This window comes from Salvia miltiorrhiza, chromosome 5 (assembly GCF_028751815.1).
Source record: "Salvia miltiorrhiza cultivar Shanhuang (shh) chromosome 5, IMPLAD_Smil_shh, whole genome shotgun sequence".
In the NCBI taxonomy this organism is placed as follows: Eukaryota; Viridiplantae; Streptophyta; class Magnoliopsida; order Lamiales; family Lamiaceae; genus Salvia; species Salvia miltiorrhiza.
In genome coordinates this window covers 8173635-8190346 of record NC_080391.1, presented here as the reverse complement: position 1 = coordinate 8190346, position 16712 = coordinate 8173635, and the positions used below count along the sequence as shown (strand labels likewise).

General features: G+C 36.9%; 1 protein-coding gene across 4 annotated transcripts; it reads right to left on the bottom strand.

Annotated features, from left to right (window-relative positions):
- Positions 1–1169: 1169 nt before the first annotated feature.
- LOC130985714 (exo-alpha-bergamotene synthase-like) lies at positions 1170–5537 on the bottom strand. Of its 4 annotated transcripts, none has more exons than XM_057908805.1 (8): positions 5420–5475; positions 5194–5299; positions 4843–5113; positions 4372–4747; positions 4088–4306; positions 2082–2220; positions 1813–1999; positions 1170–1687 (listed from the first exon to the last, which is right to left on the bottom strand). In XM_057908805.1, exons 2-8 carry the CDS (start codon positions 5275–5277, stop codon positions 1635–1637), a joined length of 1329 nt encoding a protein of 442 aa, XP_057764788.1. In that variant the 5' UTR covers positions 5278–5299; positions 5420–5475; the 3' UTR covers positions 1170–1634. The 4 variants fall into 4 exon arrangements, with proteins under 4 accessions (XP_057764788.1, XP_057764787.1, XP_057764785.1 ...); XM_057908804.1 differs by having other exon boundaries at positions 1754–1999; positions 5420–5472; XM_057908802.1 differs by having other exon boundaries at positions 1170–1999; positions 5420–5537.
- Positions 5538–16712: the final 11175 nt, after the last annotated feature.

Here is a 16712-nt window from a genome sequence, read left to right as displayed (position 1 = left end):
CTGACGGCCTCACCATTTGAATAAAAAAAAAATTAGACAAACGTTGACTGACGGCCGTCGGGTCAGAGGGGCCTAAATGCGCGATTTTTGATAGTTTAGGGGGAAAGTTGCACACATAGTGAGTAAGGGGAGTAAAACGCTATAAGGGCTCACACTTAAGGGGCTTATCTGCACCTTAACCCTATATAAAATATTTGGTATTATTATAATTTATTTCTTTATTTATTTATCACTTGATGGAGAGTGCATGTAATCGGCCCCTCTTGGATGCTTGACTAAAGCCCTCATGAACATGTTGGTGCTATGACAACCTCATGAGTGAGCTGGTCGGTCAACTCCTTTTGGCGAGCTAGACTCGGTTACCCCATCATTTATTGTTTTATTAAAATTGTTATTAAATGTCTGACTGCTTAGCCGCACGTATTTGTAGACTAGTTCTAAACCACCAGCGTGCTGAGCCAAGCTTTCCAACTTTAATATTAAATATGTTACTACTTAATTAAGCTATCCATTATTATTATTATTATTATTATTATTATTATTATTATTATTATTATTATTATTATTATTATTATTATTATTATTATTATTATTATTATTATTATTCCCCTTTCGCTCTCGCTTCTTAAATCCAACTAGTCATGTCTCGGCATTCGTGCCTTCCTTCAAAAATTGGGGCGTGACAACTATAGCAATGATTATTTAAATAATAATATAAAATAAGTATCAATTTACTATTTTTCTTTGTTATTTACTCCCTCTGTCCCATTACAAATGTCCAATTACTTTTAGGCAAGGAGATTAATGAATGCGTAATTAATAGATAAAGTGCCATACTCCCTCCGTTCCACTTTAATAGTCATATTTTCCTTTTCGGGACGTCTCATTCCAATAGTCATGTTTCTATTTTTGGTAATAATTTTACACTACAAATATATGGTCTCACACACTTTTACACTCAAAAGGCAAGTTCCTTAATCTCCGTGCCCAAAATAAAGAGGACTATTGGTCCGGGACGGAGTAAGTATTATTTTTAGCACGTAGATTGAGAAATATAATTAGTAGATAAGGTGAGTTGATGGAAATTGTTTAAATATTAGATATAGAGAGAGAATATGTTGACGTAAAAAGAATGAGACATCCTATTAAAGAAAGTGAGACATTTGTAATGGGACGGATGGAGCACATAAGGAGTATACCTTCATGAACCAGAAGTTTATAAATATATAGAATGGCGATGGCCGAATACAAGTTAAGGAGCACGACATGAAAATTAATGTGGAAAGTAAGAGCAAAGAGTCTCCTTATTCAGATCTGATGCATTGAAATGATCATCAGGGCATGGGGACTCGATCACTTTATTGGTTTACTTAAAGCTGGTGCGTAGAGGAATTCAGGGCATAGGGAAGGGTTGAACGATGAGAGAGACCAAATTTCTCTTGGTTTCGGAATGGGGAAGGCCGTAGCCATCTCCGTGTTGATACATGCAGAGTGAGATTCGCCCAAGATTCATGGCAATGTGGCTGAAATCCTTCAAGGGCTTCTCCATTAGTATCTCTTTGTTCATGCGCTTCAGTGCCGCCTCGATCAAATGCTTTATGTGCTTGCGAGCATCCTCCTCAGAGCATCCTGTTTCAATCATGTAGCACTGAACGGATTTCGGAACATCCCCTCGTTTCATTTCGTCCTGTTTAATTATCACTATTATCAGAGATTGTTTGTACTGTCGAATATATGTATATAGTTTTCTTACGGATGAAGTTCCCAAGTCATCTGTCAAACGAAGAACCGTGGATGGCCAACGAATAATACCAGGATATTGTTCTAGGCTCTGTAGTTCCTCGTTGTTTATAGCATTTGTTGAGAAGTAAGCATAAAATAGAAGTAGAGGACCCGAAATGGAAATCCATGCTGTATTTAGGTACTCATTTGTGGTTGGGACGTATCCGCTGTGAAACCATCTCGCTTCTAAGTAATAAGCTCTACACAGTTCTGCCCACTGAAAAGACAACAAATTAACATATAATTACAATTCCTCAGACATTATGAAACTCTTAGTATAAGAATGCACATGTTTTTACCAGTTTCCTCATATTTGGGATAACGTTGAAACCTTGATCCCTGAGAATATGATAAGCCAATTCATTCGAGAAATTGAAGATAGCTAAGAAACAAATCCGCATATATTCTGGGAGGTTGTCCAGCGAATTAATATCCCACCTGAAGATAATAGGTAGTGGTATAGTTAACATACATAGGAATAATATATATATATATATATATATATATATAGGGAGAGGTTCAAGAAAGAACCATAAATAAAATAAGACCGGAGAACCATTTTCAGCCATTCGATCATCAAGATATACGGTGGATGCATCATCTTGTTGGATGAATGCAGATCCTGGGTTCGAATCCTGAAGGGAGCATTTTTTTTTTAATTTTTTTAGTGCATTAATTTTAACAGCGAATGCATTAATTTTTACAGTGGATGCATTAGATTTGATGGTTCTCCCGTTCTCACAAATAATGTAGTTCTCTCTAGAACCACACCCTATATATATATATATATATATATATATATATATATATATATATATATATATATATATAGGGAGAGGTTCAAGAAAGAACCATAAATAAAAAAAGAACGGAGAACCATTTTCAGCCATTCGATTATCAAGATCTACGGTGGATGTATCATCTTGTTGGATGAATGCAGATCTTGGGTTCGAATCCTGAAGGGAGCAATTTTTATTTTTTTTGGAGTGCATTAATTTTAATAGCGAATGCATTAATTTTTACAGTGAATGCATTAGATTTGATGGTTCTCCCGTTCTCACAAATATATATAGGGTGTGGTTCTAGAGAGAACTATATTATTTGTGAGAACGTGAGAACCATCAAATCTAATGCATTCACTGTAAAAATTAATGCATTTGCTGTTAAAATTAATGCACTCAAAAAAATAAAAAAAATTGCTCCCTTCAGGATTCGAACCCAGGATCTGCATTCATCCAACAAGATGATGTATCCACCGTAGATCTTGATGATCGAATGACTGAAAATGGTTCTCCGTTCTTTTTTTATTTATGGTTTTTTCCTGAACCTCTCCATATATATATATATATATATATATATATATATATATATATATATATATATATATATATATAGGGTTGAGTTCAACAGAGAATTATCTTTTTATTCATCATGAACAAATCTATATAGTTTACGAACAGATCAACATAACTAATGAACAGACGTATTTAGTAAAAATATAGAAAAACTCGCCACCAGCAGGATTCGAACCCGGGGCAAATTGTTGTTCATGCGGTACATTGATCTGTTCATTAAAATTATAGATCTGTTCGTTTTTATTTTACGAATTCTCTATTCTCCACAATATTTAGCTTCTCTGTTGAACCCTTCTATATATATATATATAGGGTGTGGTTCTAGAGAGAACTACATTATTTGTGAGAACAGGAGAACCATCAAATCTAATGCATCCACTGTAAAAATTAATGCATTCGCTGTTAAAATTAATGCACTAAAAAAATTTAAAAAAAATGCTCCCTTCAGGATTCGAACCCAGGATCTGCATTCATCCAACAAGATGATGCATCCACCGTAGATCTTGATGATCGAATGGCTGAAAATGGTTCTTCAGTCTTCTTTTATTTATGGTTCTTTCTTGATCCTCTCCCTATATATATATATATATATATATATATATATATATATATATATATATATATATATATATATATATAGGGAGAGGTTCAAATAAGAACCACTAAATAAAATTAGAACGGAGAACCATTTTAAGCCATTCGATCATCAAGATCTACGGTGGATGCATCATCTTGGTGGATGAATGCAGATCCTGGGTTCGAATCTTGAAGGGAGCAAAATTTTTATTATTTTCGAATGCATTAAATTTAATAGCGAATGCATTAATTTATATAGCAGATGCATTGATTTTAGTAGTTCTTATATTCTCACGATAAGTGTGGTTCTCATTATAACCACACCCTATATATATATGTTACATGTGAATGAATTAAGTATAAAATGAAATTACCTCTCGATTGTGTTGGTGAACAATTGGAGTTCTTCCAAGGTTCCATATACATCGTACATGTCATCTATTATGGTGATGAGCTGCCCAGTTTTGATCAAAATCTCCCTGGAAAATCCAAAATGAGGCTTCGGAGCAAATCCCAAAGCCCACAAGAAACACTCCGCCAATCGGTGCCTGGCGAACCCCAACTTTTCCGGGAGACCAGTCTCTTTATACCATCTGCGTAATTGTAAATCAAAGCGTGCACTCTTAGTCTTAGTAAAAACCGAAGCTACTAATCTTACCTTGATATGCGCTTGAGCTCTTGCTGGTGTGTTGCCTGTACCATGTTAAAATCCAACTTAGCCAGCTCAACCAGGATAAGGTTTGCTGAAGATCTACTCTCGTAAGCTTGAATGTACCACTTGGCTTCTAGCCTCTGCACTCTCCAGTGTCGAGGAACCTCCAAAGCATGCTTCACTTGCTCCGCTAGACGTGGCTCTGTAATTTTGTCGATTCTTCGAGTAAGATTATTCAGTGAGAAATCTTTGGCTAAATCCAGTAAGCTTTCCCCTTCCACGGATAAATACGAAGCTTCATATAGAGATACCACTCCTCTCACGTCTTCACATACGGAGGCCTTGAAATTTCCTACATCGTCCATGAAACTACAGAAAATCTCTGCAGCAGTAAATTTAAAAGGGCTTACTTGATCAATTAAATAATTGTCAAGGAAATACTATAATTAGTTCCGTTCAAAAATATACATGTTTAACCTTGAGGAACATGATATCCATGTTGTCTGAGAAGTCTGAATCTGAGAGCTGTGATGTGCAAGTTCTTTTCCATGTTTTCATCGTCTCGACATTTTTCCGCCTCATAAATGTTGTCTAACATCTTAGCTATTCGATCCTCGAAGTGGTTACATAAACCCAGCCTCTGCAGACTGTCGATAAGCTCAAGTTGGTCCAGCTCGTCTTCGGTTTCGTCTATCATTATTTTCACCAGATTTTTCAGTTTCTCAGCTTCAGCTACGTACTTTTCCCCCTGCATGCATGTCCAACAAATTGAGAAACATGGCATAAAATTTAGATTATATACAAGGCTTGAAATGGTTGTGATTTCACCGTGTATAAACTTGTGAGAGACTGAATGTGATCGTCATCCCAGATACTTGCCCCAAGGTTTGCTGACCTCCTCACCTCCTCCATGATCAATTTCGATCTTAACAAGCTGGAAATTAATTAGGAACTTAATATATCGATTCAAATTAAAACAACGAATCAAATGTTGTAAGCGCTCGAAATTAAAACAACGAATTAAATAGAGAATAGGTAAGGATTTCTTGCAGACCTGTGCTGTGATTAGATGTGGAGATCAGTATTTCACAAATACTGAAAGATTGCTATATAGTTGTTCGAAATGTGAGTATGAGAGATGAGAATCGCCTGAATATATATATACGACTGATCACCGGTTTGAGGCTAAGATTGAATGCTTCTACTATTTATAGTCTCCAGATGTGGGTACACCACATGGAGTTAATAATGTTAGTCAAAGGGGCTATGTTTTTTTTATTTGAAAAGTCAGAAAATATATAAAAAGTGAGTACAAGGGGTACTCAAACCCTTACAATGAAGGATTAACAAAAAGATCATCTGGATTAAGACGGTAAACAAGCAAGCGGTTGAGAGCACCAATCATGAACCGAGTAAATAAAAGAAGAGAAAAAATAAGATCGGATCCACTTCCATGATCGAATCTTGATTCCTTCCACAATTTTATCCACATCCGATGAAACACCATTAAAGATAGCATCAGCAACTCCAAAGGACACTTCATTGTGGCGTTCAACTTTAATATGGCGTGGGTGCATTCTCCAACAGTCTCCTGGCCGTTACTGTAAAATAGAGTTGGTGAACAGTGCACCGCTTCATGTGGCGGGCACTGTTCACCCGGTAAGTTTTAAATTTTTTTTTCTTTCTTTCATTATATTTATCTTGTCTTTTACTTTTAGAAAACTGTTTATTTTATTTGATTTAATATGTTAGATTTAATTTAATTAATTTGTGTATTGTTTATATTTTAAAAATAATATGATATATACAAAATTTAAAAGATGTTTTATAAAATTTTAAAATTCAATAATATAAATTACATTATAAAAACACAAGAACATAAAATTACAACATAAAAATATAAAAATACAAATTACATTATAAAAAGACAATTGCATAAAATTACAACAACATAAAAATACAATAACATTAAACTAATAATATTAATAAACTCTAGAGTTGTTATTTAATTCTAAGAGTATTATGTAATGTCCGTTTTTATGTTGTTGAAAGAAATAATCGTTCTACAATATTTAAATATAGCACTTTATTAATTAATTTTTATCAAAACTATTTAAATTAATTTATATTTAAATTTTAATACCGAACCTAACCGAATTAACCGAACAAACCGAACCGAATTAACCGAAATTTTTGAAAAAGAACCGAAAATTCTAAAAAAAACTTATAAAATTAAAAAAATATTAGAAGTTAGATATTATAAAACTATAATTAAAGTATTATATATATATATATATTATAAATATAATTCGGTTTTTCGGTTTTGTTCGGTTTTAAAAAATCCGAACCGAAAAACCGAAATTTTATGAAAAAAAAATCGAACCGAACCGAACCGAAAAACCAAAAAAACCGAACCATATTTTAAAATTTCGGTTTGGATCGGTTCGGTTATTCGGTTTCGAATTTTTTGCTCACCCCTAACTGTATATTAGGAATAAAAAAAACTACTATAGAAAAATACTACAGATCCCTTAAAAATCACAATAATGTTGGATTGAAACTCTGCTTACATATAAATTTCATAAGATATTTAAATTAGGTCGGTCAATTTCAAATAAATATTAATAATTTTCTACTTTAAAATAATTTCATTAAATTCTTTATTTTAATGAAAAAATTCATGAACCAAAAAATATATTAATAATTTCATAAATTTATATTTTAATAGACCCCGTCGAAATTCGACGGATCACTTACTAATTCTTATTCATTTTTGTTTTTTTCTCTCTACTTTCTTTCTGCTTTATAATTTTATTATGTTATCAACATCATATTTATACCTAATGAATTTTGGTTAGACTACTTCAAGTTGCTATATATATTCTAATAAATTTGGTTTCGTTAACATTTGAAATTGTTAAAACTTTTTGATTTTGATTGCTTTCATTTATTATTAACTCCATACGTTGTGATGTATCTCCATATAAAAACAATATACTTGCATGACCATTTTAAAGAAGAAAATATAATATTTTATCTCTAATTGAAAAAAATACAAATTCTGACCATTTTTTACGTTTTAGAACTGTTTTGCCCCTTAACTAGGGCGGATTAGATTTAGATCGAATTCGAATTTGCGCGCGGGTTAGGCACACATGGCACTATTAGTGTCATGTGTCATTAGTGTCATATATATACTCAATGTTGCACGAATGGTATGACCATATTAGTGCAATTAATGTCATATGAATAAGCATTTTGGTGTGGATTCGAATCTTGAAAGAGCGAGATTTTTACCATATTACGTCTGTTCATGAGTTATGCTTATTTATTTGTAAAATTATTAATTTGTTCATTATTCTACATTAATTCTCTCAAAAAATATAATTCTCCATAACTATATACTCTCGTAATCTCAACTTAATTAGCCATGTCGTAAATCTGATAAATTTCGTGTATGACTCTCCTTATATTATTTTAATCTAAGTTCAGATCATCTAATCCGTGCCGAAAATCGAGAAGTTAGTTAAAAGGCCAATTTCAAAGCGACTTTTATACTTTAATATTTTTGGGGAGGGATCAAGATTTGTAATTCTAGTCACTGAGCTTCTTTAAACTAAGGAATACCACTGAACTCTAATATTAATTATTATATTTTTAATTTAAATCTATGTCGGTAAAGTTTTTATAACGTCCTGGAGTTTTACAATGTTAAATTTCATTCGTAAAAGAAAGTATAAATTATATATTGTGTGTTTCTTCATTCGTAAAACTCCTGCCGCATCAGCAGGAGTAATTGGACACATATAATCAAGTTATGAAATTAATTTGAAAATTTTTAATGATTCTTTTGACTTAATCGACCAAGCAAGCTGTCCGAAAGCTAATTACGTAAACAAATACATTGATGATTAAACCTAGTGTTGCTATGAAAGATACAAAAGACAACATAATCAACATGGACAACATACAAACGGTCCGATACGTTTGTTTTCTATTAGAAGTTACATAATCAACATGAACAACATATAAATGGTCCGATAGGTTATCTATTTTCTATAGAATTTAAATTGGTGAAGCAATGTATTAAAATCTTGACTTGTGCTGTAAATATATATACAAATATAAAATAAAAGTTAGTGTACCATCTGGTCCCATACGATTTGACTTTAGTTGTTAATTTTGACTTTAACAGCTCTAGCCACTACCCTTCTTTCCTTGTTCGGTACACTGTGGTTGTTCTATTTGACTTTAGATAAATGAAAAAAATTCGGACTCAAGGATTTTATTAATTCAGAGATATTAATATATCGATAAATTAATAATACATTGTCAGAAAAGGGTTATTGTCGAAAAATATATATAGTTTGTCAATTTTCTGATTTATAATACGACCTTATAATTTGACCAGAAAATACATCAATTTTCAATTTAATCGCAATTATAACATGCTCTTATAGTCTGACCAGAAAATACATCAAGTTTCAATTTAATCTCAATTATAACATCTATGAAATTAGTGTATTTTCTGGTCAAGCTACAAAGTCATGTTTTAATTGCGATTAAATTGAAAAATTGATGTATTTTTTGATCAAATTATAAGGTCATGTTATAAACCAGAAAATTGGCAAACTATGAGTATTTTCCGGCAATAACCCCGTGAAAAAATATATGAGAGATATTATTTAAATTAAATAAATACATGTATCTATCAATTCATTGTGGCCGATATTACTGGAGATCGTAATGATAATAAAGTTGAAGATTATTAGGTTCATATTTAATAAGTTATCATATAATATTCAATTTGTTATATTTTAATAATTAATAAATTATAATATTAACAAGACCTATATATATATATATATATATATATATATATATATATATATATATATATATATATATATACTCCCTCCGTCTCTAAAATAACTTCATCTTTTTCCATTTTGGGACGTCCCCCAAATAACTTTCTCTTTCTTTCTTTCCATTTTTGGACACCTACCTCACCACTAATAATACTTTATTTATTCTTACTTTTCACTTTTCACCACCCCCAATACTAATTATAACACTTTTCATAACTTCCAATAATAATTATATCACTTTTTCTCCACTATCAATACACTTTACAACTTTTCATTAAAACTCGTGCCGTCCCCAAAGAGGAAGCCATTTCAGGGACGGAGGGAGTATATATATATATATTTATATATAAATTAACAGTATTAAATAAGAAATTTAACAAGACCTATATTAAAATGAGATTTTATTGAAAAAATAAACCTAAAAAAGAACCCTTGAGAGCACAGAAAAAAGCAGACTAAGGGCCGGTCCTCATTTAAACCTTGCTAAGGAAAACCCCGTGGGAAAAACTATTAGCAAGAAAAAGAGTGCCCGTCTAACAGCTCAAGAAAACAGCTGCAAACCACACAGTGAGAAACGGTGGATGCATCTTCAGGAGCTCCGGCCTGACCATCGCCCCTAAATTCATCCGGAACCCATTGCCGCTCACCACAACAACCGACAAAGCAAATCCAATTTAACAAGACCTATATATTATAAAGGAATTCTATAAAAAAAATTAATTAATTATTTTATTTAAATTGATTTTTTTAAACTGACCTAAGTCGGGACGAAAGAAATTTATTAGTTTATAGAGTTTATTAATTTATATAAATATTATTTTAAAGAGGTTTTACTATAATTATAGAATTAAAATGGAGTAGTACAAACATGAGCGGTGACATTGAGAGAATTCTACACGTACGAAAGATTCAGTATAGCAAGGCTGCACTAGTTAATCTTCTTCATATAAAAGATTTTTGTTTAATTCACGCGACAAGAGAAACTACCGTTCATAGAAGTGTCTAGGGCCGAGTACAAGTTAAGGAGCATGACATGAAAATTAATGTGGAAAGTAAGAGCAACGAGTATCCTTATTCAGGTCTGATGCATTGAACTTTGTTGAATGTAAACTAGAATATGAAAATGATAAGAAAAGCTTAATCTCCATTCCATAAACTGAGCTCTTTTATAGAGAAATTACAGAAGCCTAAGATAGGCGGTTACACCATAATTAACTAACTCCCTAGTCAACTGCCACATCAACACTTAACTAACTTGATTAACAACTTTATAACTAATCTGATACAACCCTCACTGAACATAGACTTAGGATTAATTCAAAAGGAAGTTTGCTACATAGTTTCTGAAATAAAAGAGTAGTAACAGGTTTAGTAAGAATATCGGCAAGCTGATCTTCAGCAAATATGTGACGAACATCCAGTTCTTTCTTCAAGACCTTGTCACGAACAAAGTGAACATCAATTTCTATGTGTTTTGTACGAGCGTGAAGAACTGGATTAGACGCCATGACAGTGACACTGCGGTTGTCGCACCAGATGACAGGGAGTTGAGGTGTAGTGTAGCCTATTTCTTTAAGCAACGAACTTATCCAGACCAATTCCATAGAAGTGTCTGCAAGCGAGCGATACTCAGCCTCTGTGGAACTTCGAAAGACAATACCTTGTTTCTTAGAACTCCATGATAAAAGATTGGAGCCTAGAAAGATGAAGTAACCTCATGTGGATTTGCGGTCATCAATCGACCCTGCCCAGTCAGCATCAGAGTAAGCAGTAAAATGGAGAAATTGAGAGGAGGTGAACTTGAGAGAGTAATGAAGAGAGCCTTTAAGATAGCGTAAGAGGCGCTTGCATGCTTTCCACTGAAGCTCGGTCGGAGCTTGCAAGAATTGGCTCAGTTTATTCACCGTAAATTCAAGATATACACTGTTATCATGAGTGAATTGAGATATACTGAGTAGGCTTTTAGTAATATGAGGGACATATAAGATGTTATTAAGAGCAAGAGTTTGTGTGGACTGAGAGCAAGGTAAAATAGTGGATCCAACATGAGTGATGGGGAGTTGAGATCCATTACCTACAGTGACGGATTCAGAGCCAGTGTAAGGAGTTTGGATTTGGAGATTACTCAGGTCTGATGTAACGTGAGCAGAGGCTCCAGAGTCCAGATACCAATCGGATGAGGAAGCTGTAGTAGTGTTTGAGTTCATAGTGTATGCAGTAGGTGTGGAGTGAGTAGGCATAGATCTAGCCACCTGCGAGGAAGGAGTTTGCTGCAAATACTGATTAGATGAAGAATCAACATGAGCAGTGTTAGCCTGAGGGTGAGATGTTTGAGTTGAGTTTGGCTCCGGTCCAGTAAAGCTCACATCGAACCGTTTGTAGCACTTGAGTGCTACATGATTAGATTTGCCACAAAGTTGGCAGATCGGCTTGTTGTTTGAAGAGTACCTACCTCCTCCTCTGTCGCGGTTGCTAGATCCTCTACCAGATCTACCTCCTCTTCCTCCAAAATTTTGATAAGTAACATTAGCTTGAGGAGCAATAGATTGAGAAATGGTGTTAGTCACCACAAAAGCCTGATTCTGCAGGCGTAGTTCATGAGTTTGCAATGCAAATTGCACTTCATGTAAAGACATCTCATCAGATCTAGAGGATAGTAAGACACTTATACTTTCGAATTCTGCACCTAAGCCTTCAAGAATATAGGAAATGAGATCGGTTGTCACAGCCCAAAACCATTTATTTCCTTTGCAAATTTTATTTGAAAATTATTAAAGTTTCGAGTTATTAATATATATATCTATGAGTCGAATTTATGAAATTGTCTAATCGCGCCCCTAGTTAGGAATAAAACTTTGAATTATAGATTATGTCTATAATTATTAAAATTTATATTCTAAATTCTAATTTAAATTTGGGCCTAATAATCTATTATGTTAGGCTTTATTAACATTGGGCCTTTTTATATTTTGGATTAGAACTTTACATTTTTTTTTATAAGCCCAATGCATATTATCGGCCCAACATTAACGTAGTGTAGATAATTAGCATTTCACTCTTATTTTTTTTGGTAAAATTGGTTTTAACGTGTTGCTCAATTACATCAGCCAGCAATCTTATTCACCACATTTTTCAGCCACGTATCACTCCAATTCTTATCTCATTTAAATTACCTCATCTCATCTCTGAAATTCCTGTGAAACTTCAAATTTGCTCAAATCTCTTCGGTCTCCCACTATAGAACTTCAGATGGTAAATTTATTTTCTGTGATTTTAAATCATCGAAGCAATTCTAGTTTCTCCTCTTTTATATTGAACAAAAACATAACAGGCCTTTCTAAATAATTTTGTTCTTGAATCAAATTCAGCATACACATGCTTCAAATCAAACAATTTTCCTAAATCATTCACCTAATTCATGAGAAAAACAAATAGAATAAAATTCTACTACTTTTCCAGAAAGGAAATTAGAAAACTTGGAATCAACGTATTCTGCCTAACTCAGCGACTTCGCACGCAGGCGTTTCGCCCATCGCCGATCCGCCCGATCCGACTCATCGCCGATCCAGCAGCGCCTCCAGTCGGAGCTCGGCGTGGCGGAGAGATCAAGCAGCAGTCGAACATTTACTGTTCAGCGACGACTTTTCAAGCAGCGCCTCCAGTCCGGAGCTCGGCGTGGCGGAGCTCGAGAAATCCAGCAGGAGATACAGCCTCATCGCCGATCCGCCTCATCGCCGATCCAGCAGCAGTCGTCCAGCAGCGGTGCTCCCGCCTCATCGCCGGGCAGCAGCGAGTTCGCCGTGCCACCAGCCCGGCGTCGCTCGCTGCACACCGGCCGTCTCAGTTCGCTGCTGCTGTGCCCGTCAGCCCGGCGCTCGGAGCAACCTCACCGCAGCTTGAGAGAAGCAACGCCATCGACGTCGCGCGGCCTCGACGTTCGCGGCTCAAAGCTGCGTCGAAGGAAAGCGGCGACTTCGTCACAGATTGCCTCCGTTTGTGAGAAATGGCATCGCTCCAGCCTCCCCTCCAAAATTACCCGATTGTGTCTAATAACTTTGCTCCTGTCAGTCGATCATCATCGCCACTCCACAGTTCTACTAGGGATTTCACCACTACTGATCAGACGACAATGAACTCTACGACAGTAATGACGGCGCTTCTCTTCCCCGAGTCTGGGATCACGATGCCTCCGAGCATCACTGTCACAGATAGTTCGGCGGAGAATGCTAGAGCTACTGCTGATGTTTCGTTCCCGGAAATCACTGCGGTGATGACTGCCCATACTGTCGGTGTCTCTACTCAGGCCGATGGTCCTAAGGGCCTGATCCCACCTCGCTCGATCGGGACTGCCCATCCGAATGTGGTCAGTCCACCGTCTGCTTCGAAGGTGTCGCCGGTCTCTTTTGCAGATAAACTGAAAGCTAGGGATGGCAGTCCGACAGAGCAAGTTTCCAAGCCTAGGGACGTCCCCGCTCATGACTTTACAATCCTCCGGCCAGAGTTGGTGGATCTCAAACGTTGCCTTGTTTTAGAGCCTTCTTTCCACCAACGACAAGTCTGGCGTTTCGCCCATGCGGTTCACGGCCGGCTGATCCTCCGCAAAAGTGAGTCACCTCGGTTTGCAGCGGATCTTTGGCAGGAACTTCAGCAGCTTTGGAAACCGTCTGTTGGTTGGTCGATTCATCCTCTCGGAAAAGGTTACTTCACTTTTAATTTCGCCACCGACGAGGATAGGGCAGCGGCCTTCGCTAAAATGACTTGGCGTCTACGCTCAGGTATACTCCATCTCCAGGCTTGGGTGCCGAATTTTGATCCCTACAAAGCGAATTCAACCCTTGTTCACGTATGGATTAGAATCTTTAACTTGCCACATGAATATTGGCACCCAGAGGTTCTTTCCAGGGTCGCACGAGAAGTGGGTACGCCTATCTTGATTGATGGTCAGTCTGCACAGGCTCATGTGGGTCACTTTGCTAGAATTCTTGTTGAGTTAGATGTTTCGGCTGATATTCCTGAGGCTTTAGATATTAAGTGTGGCGACATTGATTTTACTGTCAAGTTTGTATATGAGAATTTGCCTTATTACTGCTCGGTTTGCAAGGTTGTGGGACATATTTCTAACGAATGCAGAAGGAGGAAAACAAACACGACCGAGGAGGGCTTCACGGAACATCAGGGCCGGGAACGTGGTCAGTCCAAGGTAGATGACCACAGGGTTCATCCTCGTCCCTACACCGGAAATCAGGAATCTCCAGCAAGGGCTGGAAAGGCTTTTGCTGAGGTTGGACAGAAACTGAACTCTTCTTCAGACTCTCCTACCTCATCCAATCCCTTTGCTGTGTTGGTTTCTCTAGAGTTGCAAGATGAACATAGACTTGTTTGTGATGATAACATGGAAAAGCCGCCATCTGATGGAGGCCGAGCTTCAGATGCTTGCATCTATCAGGACAATCAGGATAGAAAGGATATGGAACAGCTTGAGTCAGATGACGAAAAGAGCCAAATTGAGGTAGTGGACCAGGAACACGAGAGGACTTCTGCACCTTTGGTTGTTCAGCCGCTTGCTGTGATGACTGACAACAACGATTTGCTAACTTTGACTGGGACGACATGACCCATTTCTCGTAGACGAGGGCGTCCGAAAGGGGCTATCAACAAGAAGGGGAGAGTTTCTGATTCTTCTATCAAGCACAGGCTCCGTCGTATCATAATGAATGGCATGTCCTCGGATTTCCAAAACTCAGCACGCCGTGATGATATGCAGGGCCCAGGTCTTGACACTTCTTCGCCTGTGGAGTTCCTGAATAAAGTGAAGTATGCTCAGTCTAGAGGACAGATTCTGCAAAACTTTGTGATCAACTCCTCTAACTCTACCGATGCAGCCCATGCTATGTCGGTTGTGGCCTCTAAAAAATGGGGCGATATGTTGGACGATGAAGATGACGATGTTTTAGACGAGGACGACCCTCTTAAAATGTTCTCTTAGTCTTGGTTTCTTTTTTTGGTTACCCGGGGTTTCTTGCGGGTGCTTTTGCTTGTTTCCTTTGTCTCTGGTCTCTTTTTTTTTTCTTTTCTTTTTAATAAAATTTCTATTTCAGCAGAATAGAAAATAGAAGAAGTTGAAGAGGATTTGGGGCATAGGGTTTAGAAGGGGAAGAGAGGGCGTCTGGTGGCTGCTTCGGTGCTGCTGTCCCAGCGGCGCTACAGCTGCGCTGTTGACGGCGGAGTAGAGGCGGCAGCGGCTAGCTGCTCGCCGGAGCAGGGGGCCGGCGTCAGATGGCTGTCTGGCCGCGACGGAGAGAGAGGTTGGGGGAGAGAGGAAGGCTGGGAAGAAAGGGGTCAGGGAGAGGGAAAGGGAGGCTGGGAAGGAGAGGGAGACGCCGGGCAGCGCCGCCGTCGGACGGCGGCGGCGGAAGACGAGGGAGGGAGAGAGGGTGCGCTGGTGTGTGTTTGAGGTGTGAGTGTGTGTTTGGGGGCTGGTGTGTCATGTGTGTGCAGAATGTGAGAGGGAGAGAATGAGATGTAGATTTAAGAAACAAAGAATGGGTTTTGAGCAAATTCTTGGGCTTAGACTATTAAAAAGTTGGGCTAGGCTTTTATTTTGATTAATGGGATAGTTTGAGCCAAAATTTGACTTTATTTATATTTAGTAATTTGGGCCTCAGATTTTTATTATACATTGAACCCAATATTTATAATAAAGGATATCTTATAAAAGGATTTTAATGATCTTTTAAAATAAATTCTTAATGTTTATATTATTTCTAAATTTTAATTAGGCCCTTATATTGATTATTTGAATGTATTTGACTAGGTGCGGCGCGACTAGGACATGGATTTTAATTTGAATTATCAGAATTATCTTTCAAAGCTCAAGTTTCAGGTGTGGGATTTATTTCAGTACATGCTGTGGTTAATCTTTGTCCATTTTAATATTATGTGTTTACCATATGTGAGTTACATTAAATTATATTGCCAGGGGCCCGTTAAATGGGTCCAGAATGGTAAAGATCCTTGGTATGCCACAATGCGATATACATGTTAAAGTTATGGTGCAACCAGTCGTCAGGGGCCTGCTGAATCGGTCCAGGACGGAAAGGTCCTTGGTATGCCGCCGTGCGACTTTCAGTTACGAATGTTTGATCATATGTGTTTCCATTTTATTAACGTGGATGACAAACATGGTTTTCGTACCTCAATTCCACATGTTTTGTTGTCATTTCCCTTCATGTTTTGCTTGTGAATGCTTGTTTGTGCCCGAATATTTAGTTTTATGAAGATTTGATATCTTGGTGTAGTTTTGGAGTAATTTCAGGAACCATCAATGATTAATTGGAGGATTTTGAAGATATGAGATTGAAGTACATCTCGAGAGGAATCCGTGAGCGCAAACGGCAACCAAATCCGAGTCCGGACGAGGGAGAACGGAGCAAAACGAGCGGCCTGCGCAATACGCCCAGTAGCCCGCGGTCACCACCC